Source organism: Ambystoma mexicanum, chromosome 1q (genome assembly GCF_040938575.1).
Source record: "Ambystoma mexicanum isolate Mex_15411 chromosome 1q, UKY_AmexF1_1, whole genome shotgun sequence".
In the NCBI taxonomy this organism is placed as follows: domain Eukaryota; kingdom Metazoa; phylum Chordata; class Amphibia; order Caudata; family Ambystomatidae; genus Ambystoma; species Ambystoma mexicanum.
In genome coordinates, this window is record NC_090922.1 from 302,132,959 (window position 1) to 302,141,797 (window position 8,839).

Below are 8,839 nucleotides of genomic sequence, written 5' to 3' on the forward strand. Positions count from 1 at the left end.
CAAGATCCTGTCTGAAACCGGAGATGAAATCTTCAAGATAGGTGTTCTCTTTTTGAGAGCGCAATAAGGGAGAAACCAGAGTACGAAAAGCTTTGTGGGTAACTTTCTGAACTTTAATAGCAGATTTAAAAATCAAAGCAACACCACCTCCCTTCTTATCAGGACAATTGAGGTGTATGTGTAGGTAACAAGGGGGCATTGCCAGTTGTAAGGAGTGTTGATCAGCATCGTGAACCCATGTCTCACTCATGGCCAGAAAATCTACTTTGATCTGTGAAATATAATCAGCCACTTCAGACCCATGTTTCACCAGGGATCGCATATTTAATAGCACACAATTCAGTGCTTGTGTATTGAGGGGGATGTTTAGCATGTCCGTACCAGGATCATGTGTAAGCTCGGTAATAATTTTAGGCTCAATATTTAAGGCCTTATCCTGATCCGGAAGAGAAGATGCTGTTAATATGGCATGGTCATCGGGTATAGGAATGCAATTACTAATTAGGGCATCATCCACATTGAAAGCGTCGTCCATAGAGATAGAAGTCTAGTCCTACGGTCTCTCTGGATGACTGAAACTAGATCGCAAACAGATGCCATAGTATCAAAGTATGCAGGTAGGAGCAGATGGAGGCTGGCAGGATAAGGATCACTCAACTCGCCACGAACCGCCAGAGTGCGTGGAACTACAGTTTTCTTGGGAACTGTAGTTCTTAACCTAATAAGCATGTGTGGTCTCGAGAGCAGTAAAAATACACTACAAGGAAGGCTTTTTCGCCCATTATATTGCTAGTGATGCTCCAATAAAGGTCTGCAGATATAAAAGCACAATTTAAAATAACACACTTCTACAAAATCACTAAAATACTTAAAAGCAGGCACTATAAAAACAGCGCAATTCTAAGAAGTATATATCTAAAATCTGTGCCTCAACTAAGGTCTCCAGCAGCTAACTCCATCTTATAGACCTGCCTCTGAAAATTAATTAAGTGGAAGTGTTTTTGTCCAATTACTTTAGGATGTGTTCTCTCATGAGAAGAAACAGTGCTTCGGTCTGGTTTAAATGCAGATTGTTCACCTAGAAGGGGGGAATCGTCACTTAGAGTAGTCAGTTGACGGGTCACGATTTTATTCATAATCGTGGCCAGGAAGGCAATGTTAAATATGGATCGAGAGCTTGAGGGTTTGACCTCATCATGGTAGAGAGTAGGATTTTATTTTAGTAAGGCTCTGAGGATCGCCCCTTTAATAATCTGTGGAGCCATGCAAATGCTAGTAATGAGGAGGTGTGGAAGAACATTCCATACTGTGCAGAACAAGAATAGTTCTTCACCTGAGACATATCTTAAAGTTTCTGATCTATCTCCATAGGAGAGGTCTCGAAGGAAAGAAGGAGCGAGCTGATCACTTGGTCTTTTATAAGGGTGGTGACGACCTTCTTGTAGGAGTATGTTTGCCTGAATAGTAAAGGTTTTTCCTTGGATGGTTAAAGCTAGTTTCCTCCTAGGGGCTGGAATAGTGTAGGTTTACAACTAGATTGCCGGGGCAAACTGAGATCCGTGAACATTTTGAAAAGTTCTGTTGATTTCTTTTGAACATCTGCAATGCAATATTGTCAGGATTCTGTTTTCTTTCAGCCCTTCATCAGAAAACAATATTTGAGCAAGCCTCTGATGTAAAGTTGACAAAAAGCAAATGTTACATTACTACCACTAATTACTTTCATTTTAGAATTATGCCTTTAACATAGTCTCTTCAAAAACAGCTTTACTTAAAAAGAATTAGGATATTTTCAAAACTACAAGTCACGTTTTACAAGGAGTTGGGCTGATCAACAAGTGTTTGCAGTGTTCTCTCTGACCAGCAGCTCATCTCAGAAGAAATTGAGGGGATAGGAAAGGGGGACTGAGCCTCCAGTGCCATCAAAGGGTGTTTTTACAGCTGGCAGAAAAGAGAGTGTACCTGAGCAGGATGATGGCTACGACAAGTCTCTTTGTGCCCTTAGAGCACGAGGTTTTATGGCAAATCGCCAGAATGACTGACTATTGGAAGAAGGTATAGTGAGAGAAGGGAGGGCATGGGGGAGTTTGGCTGGTATTACTTTGGAAGTAGGAAAATTCAAAATAAAGCAGCACGCCCAAATGACACCTGGAAAACAACAGAGGTCTTGGCCACGCCCATCTGGTAATTGGCAAAACTCATTTCCCTAATTGTGTATACACTCTTCCAGGAAATCAAACAACTGAGAAGGTACATCACACTTGCTAGGGTTGGAGTTGCTACCTTTTATCGCAAACAGCCTCTGGTTACATTTTATTCTTATAATCTTTCAGGGATTTGTCATGATTTGAAAAAATCCATTGTGCATTTGCTCAAAAAATAGCGAGTGAACTCTATTGAACCCCTTCTGGAAGTTCAGAAAATCCAAAACATAACCTACATGCCATTCGTTCTACCCCTATACAATGCAGAGTCTGGTGTTTCAACTTTACAGGGAAATAAAAACAGAGGAGTTACAGACCCTGTAATTATTGTTTAGACTAAGCAACCTCCCTCCCCCTCGTACTCTTTCTCTGTTGAAAACATTGTCTTTATTGTTGACTTCCTGATCTCCATTTGCAACGCAAGTAGAATGTCTACATGCAGAGGTTAGGTCAGATAGTGACACTTGTAGTTTCTCTGCTATGTATTGTGAAAGAACACTCCTAGTGTAGGGTTTGTGTTCTTTGTCCAAAATGTTGCACTCTGGTGTCCATCAAGGTTTCAGTGGCAGTTCATCTTGCTCCACCAAGAAAGAATATGTTTGATAACCAATATTTTGTTGTGAGCTGGGGGATGCAACAGGTAACCCTCTTAAAATCATTTTAGTGGTACTAAAGAGAATTGGGTGTTTTTTAAAAGCATGTTATGTTTCTTTCATCATGTATTTGCTTTTTTCAACAGGAGATGGACAGACAAGCAAGAACAAGGAACAAGGTCCCAGGAAAATCACTGACAAACGGTACCCAAGACAAGTATTTCCAGGGAAAACCAAAGAGAATAGCCCAAAGCCGTTTAATGGAGAAAAGGTCTTTGATAAACTGAGCAAGCTTTCAATGCAGCAGCCACTCAACTTAACAAGTCATCGGCTGGAGAAATCCCCAGACTACCAGCAGGTTTTGAATCTTCCTGTGCAGTCTGTTGCACCACCCAGGGCACATGCGTTGGAACGGCACTTCAAATGCACTGCTTGTGATAAAAGCTTCACAAAGAGAGTCCTTCTCGTAATCCACCTTCGGACTCACAGTGGTGAGCGTTCCTACCCCTGCGACGAGTGTGACAAGAGCTTCGGAGACAGTGCCAACCTGGCCCGCCACCAAAAGATACATATGTTGGCACGGCCCTTCAAGTGCCTGGAGTGCGAAAAGAGTTTCATTAACAGCTCTGAGTTAAAGATTCACTTGCGCAGCCATACTGGGGAGCGGCCCTACCAGTGCACAGCATGTGATGAAAACTTCACCACCTTCACCCATCTCAACCTGCACCTGAAGACCCACACTGGAGAACGGCTCTACCAGTGTAATCTATGCCATAAAAGTTTTACTAATAACTCCCGACTGGTAATCCACCAGCGTACGCATACTGGAGAGAGACCCTACAAGTGTTCAGAATGTGAAAAGAGCTTCAGTGATAACCCAGGTTTGAAACTGCACCACCGGACCCACACAGGTGAGAGACCTTACCGGTGCAAGCAGTGCGGAAAGGGTTTCAGCAGCAGTTCCAATCTAATCCGGCACCAACGGACACACACTGGCCTCAAGCCCTATAAATGCACGGCCTGTGAAAAGAGCTTTTGTCAGAGCTCAGACCTTACCCAACATGTGCGGACTCACACAGGGGAGAGGCCGTACAAGTGCACACAGTGTGACAAGTGCTACCACCACAGCTCTGCCTTGAGCCAGCACAAGAAGACCCATAGAGGAACAAGTGATGCAATCATACAGGTCATAGTAACCTAGGGCTGGAATTGGGCTCAAAGAACTGTTCGTAGCCCACTCTCTAAATAACAGAGAACAAGAACTATTCTGAGACTTAAATGCAGGACTGACAGGATTCATTTGCTATAAGGGAGGTCAATAAGAGTGCTTTGTTCTTGCATCAGCCCTTATGTCGACTACAAAAGATTTGATGAGCTGCAGGAATGTGTATGTCAAAGCAATCCAGTCACCTTCTAGTAGCATCTAATTTGCCTCTCAGTATGTATAGTTTACATGGCTTCCGGCACACAAAGGAAGACTGTAAATCGGGCCACGTTGTTTTGGGGGGATTGATCACTGCAAAAACGAAGACCAGTCATTTTCTGAGTTCATGACTGAGCAAGAAACAAACTGGTAAACTGTGTCACTGTTAGCATGAGAATGGTCTTTTATGTGTCTTTTGTTATCTTTTGATTTCCCTAGCACTTACCATGGACTTGGCATTGTTAAAAATACCTGCTTTCTGCGTTGAGACACCAAATGCTTACTTCAACTTTGAATAATGGTTTGTTAAATTGTTGTATAAGGATGTAAAGTGACCCCTAATACAAGGTGTGTAGGTCTAACTTGAGAATCCATTCCAATGATAAAGCAGACACAATTTAATTAGCTTCAACACCATGCCAAACCAAATAAGTACTTAGTAGAACAATGATTAGGTACACAAATAAAATGTTTGTGCTTTAAATTTGAGAACATTTTAATAGTGCGGGGGTAATGGGATAAAATGTTACTATTGTAGAAATATCCTCACATTTCTGTTTGCAACAGATGTACTTTGTCAGATTAATGGAGATCTGCATAGAGCCACCTGAAAAGATAGTGTGTGTCATGCCTGGGAATTTATTTTAGCAATGCATCTGGGATGTTTAGTCCACCACAATGTCAAGAGGTGTATCAACAAACTTTGCATCCATGGCTTTTGGAGTCATGTGGTGCTCATTCTCACGGTTCCAGCATGCTACTTGTTGATTGGACAAACATGTGGGCATGGTGATGCGGTAATAATGTTGCTTGTGCAAGGCTGTTGTGGCCCCACAATATGTTCAGTTCTTTCAGGCAGAGAAAGGGGGCTTTGTTTAGCATGTTTTACGGTGTCTACTAACTTTGTTGTTCCTGTTTCAGGACAGCTGGGTTGATGTGCTGTTGCTCCAGGTCACCTGTTATGCTTTGAAATCTTGCTCCCACACTCTTCCAGTCATTGGCCAGCTTTTACTGTATAAGAATCTGATGAGTGGATGTGCATCACAGCTCTTCTACTCGTCTGTATGATGCCATCTCTGTGCAGGTGGTTTGACATCTTCTAGCATCACTCTTAGCTTATTACAGAATAATACAGGGCCTTTCCCCTCCTAGGAGAGTTTTTACCACTGGCAATTCTGCCTTAATCTGCTTCTTCCTGAGATGGCGCCGTGATGTTTTTGCAAGGGCTGCCCCTTTGTTCAGAGATAAAAGGAAAGTGCAAAATTGGAATGTCTAGTTCGTGATGGCTGGTATTGTGTGTAGCTCTGCCCCAGAAGTTAGGAAGGAGTCCCGAAATAGTTTATTGGATGGTCTCTTGATTACACCCTCTAACCCCCTTCCCACTCTCCATCCCACCATTGGACAAAAATAAAACTAATACAACAAATTGAAGACTTAATAGAACGGATATTCCCATTCCTAATTAGTTCACACTGTTATTATTTATTCATACATTCTTTTGAAATTGTTATCTGGTTAAAAAAAGCAGAAAATTAACCTGAAGCGAGTTTCGATAGACAAGAAAAATAAATACAAGCGATATAACACATTAAGCACAAGTACATGAAAACAAAAAACCCTAAAAAATAAAGAAATGTCTTAAAATTCATGTAGAACAATGCCAAATTCAGCATCATTGTACAATTCAGAAAGGATGATCCCTTTCTTACATAAAGTAAATCTAATACATAAGGAAAGATCAAAGTATATATCAATCAAATAATGAGTAATCCTTTATCAAAAAGATGTTTGTTATTGCTCCTGTTCAATAAATAACATAATTGCCAATAAAAGATGATTACAGTTCCAGATATTCCCCACACTCGAGGTAAAAGGCAAATCTAATTTCAAACATCTTAAAAAGCCAATAACAGCAAGAACTGTGCTGGTAGTATGACTAGTTAAGCAATTTGACCATACCAAATCCTCCTGATCTCTCATGAGAATGCCTTCACATTTTCTTAAATAATTCCCTCTTGAGATCTGAAGAGCCTTACAAGAAACCAATAGATGCCGAAGGGTTTCATTTTAGCTGTCCATGTTACAAAAGTGGCAGACTGCTCACTCTGTCAGGAGCGGAGCAGACTATATCTCGCCAGGATCTGTTTTCTCAGAATCAAATTCCAACGAAAATGCAGAAAGAGATGCCTGGTATACTTATTTGGGTAAATAGCCAAATATGTAGATACGGTCCCTTCCTTCTTGTGTTCTCCCTGTAAATGACTTAAGGAAGAATACGAATGTATAGACTTTTAAAGTTTTAATCCATTCCCAGTCAAATAAGAGGTTTTTTAAAACTCTGACCTCATTGTAAACGAGTTCAATAGATGCGCTGCCCAAATTGGTAAGGAAATCAAGACAGGATTTTTTTATGACGTTTAGCCAAACACTGTAAACAAAAGGTCGTGCCTACACATTTTTTGTGTACAAGGGAAGGTGGTATAAAAGGTGCTTGTATATTTGAAAATATGAACCACCAACTACCTTCTGCTCCTGTTTTCCTAATGACTGTTATTCATCAAAAAAAACCCACAGACAACCCCTAGGGGGTTAGTCACTCTACTGAACTCCCGTAGACAATTAGTTTGAACACATTTTATTCAGAAAAAATCATCCTATCAATATCTAAACAAAGCATATTTATACATCAATAAGAACAAATCAATATACACAACTCAAAAATCATTCACACTGGGTTAGTTCATGGTCATGCCAAGCATATTGGCACAATATGCTTGTCATGACCATGAACTCTCTCAATAGCCCTTTCCTCAATCTACCCTCTTCTTCTCTACGACCCCCTCCAGCTAATCCAGTATAGAGCTGAAAGACTTGTCCTTGGCCTCAAGCCCAGAGACAGCATCTCTCCAGCCCTAGAATCTCTCCACTGGTTCCTGGTTGCTGCAAGGATAAAATTAAAATCCCTCTGCATCATCCAGAAGGCTCTCGGGCTGGGAGCCACGCCATCTGCAACTGACTCTCACTAAATACTCTCCCTCCAGATCTTTACACTCCTCCGGTACCAACTCCTTTTGTGTCAAGCACTTTGCTAAACAAGCGAGCTGGTGGCTGATCTTTCTTCGGCAGGCTCCCTCCTATGGAATAGCCTCACCCTTCCTTTTTTGTCTTGAGCCGGATCTCCTCAAATTCCAGAAGCTCCTCAAGACCTTCCTTTTCACCGCCTCCTTCCCCCCCCCCCCCTCTGATAAATGCCACAGCTGCTGAGATTGGTGACCAGAGCTCTTATGTGTACTCCTTGGTCCTGGCCTCCCACACCCAATTACCTTAAGCCTCCGCCCACTCCCTGCACTTGCTGTGGCACCCACTGGCCTATCCCACCATAGGCCTGCACTTATCCATTGGCAGTTTATCCAGTGAAATTTGATCTGCAGACTAAATGAAAGAAAGGGGCGTGAATCCTGCAGTAAGAAGAAACAAGGGAAACCAATCCCAAGAGGGGCTAAGTCTAAATTCCCAAGAAACATTGTGTTTGGAACTAGGCAATAATGTTTGTTGAAAACGATACAAGAAGGGTCAGTGCCCAGAAGAGGGGCACCCAGGGGTGAAGCCGTCACCCTACATGAAACTGTGATAAATAATTGAGAAGGGTCAGCGTCCACAAGAGGGGGATCCAGGAGTGAATTATTATCGCCCTTACAAACTTCATTTGTAAAAGGAATTTTTGTTTTGTTATTTGAACACGTCAGGTCCTCGAAGGCAAGAGACTTTCATGTGAAACGAGACTTGGCCATCGACGACCCTGGAAGCTGAGATTGAGAGTGTGTCCCGAGAGCTGCCAATAGAACTGTTCTCCTGTGCTGGAGAAGCCCAAGACTGTACTGTGCTCCAAGCTCCCATCTTACCCAGTGTCCAAAATGTGGGGAAGGGAGACCCCGGCTACCGCATCCTGACATATTTGAGAACACTTCTTTTCTTGAAAACTATCCGACACCCTTGTTTTGTATAGGTTGTGAGGTTTGGCAATAGGTTTCTTAGTATAGGCTCTTTTATTTTGACACAACGCCTTATTTTTCATTTGGTGGTCGATGCTTGCTCCCATCTTAGATTTAGGTTTAGAATATGCGATTTTCCAACATACACACCGAATGTATTGTTCAATAAATGCCCTTGAACTGTGATCACTTGTTTGTTTTGTTTGTTTTTATTATTTATATTGCGCACCAGACCCAAGGGTAACCGGGCGCATTTTATAAGACAGCTCAAAGCTTTGTTACAGGATTACATGGTCAAATAGAGCAGCAAGAATAATATACAACAAAAATGCAGGAATATATGCAAAATATACAGAAATATACGCAAAAAGATACACAGCATGTAAAGAATGTAGAAGCATGTATTTTCAGTCCTAAACAGGAGTTCCTAGGCTTGGGTAGGTCCAGGCAGTAGAAGATCTAAGGTGTCTGTGTTTTTGATCCATGTTATAAGGTTGTGTCTGAAGGTGGGGTAGGGTTGGTCAGACTTTAAGGTGGATGGTAGGGCGTTCCAGAGTTGAGCTGCCTTAACCTGAAAGCTGCAGCCACCGACTTAAGTCAGTTTGACTCTAGGTATGGATAGGTTAT

The 8,839-nt window shown here is 41.9% G+C and overlaps 1 protein-coding gene across 2 annotated transcripts in view; it reads left to right on the plus strand.

Moving 5' to 3' along the window:
- LOC138527604 (zinc finger protein 773-like) overlaps nt 1-8,398 on the plus strand; it is a 282,571-nt gene extending 274,173 nt beyond the window's left edge. For both annotated transcript variants that reach the window (XM_069638907.1, XM_069638918.1), the window contains exon 7: nt 2,944-8,398. In XM_069638907.1, coding sequence (XP_069495008.1) covers nt 2,944-3,998 — 1,055 coding nt within the window. In that variant the 3' untranslated portion in view covers nt 3,999-8,398. The remainder of the gene's footprint in view (nt 1-2,943) is intronic.
- The last annotated feature ends 441 nt before the right edge of the window (nt 8,399-8,839 follow it).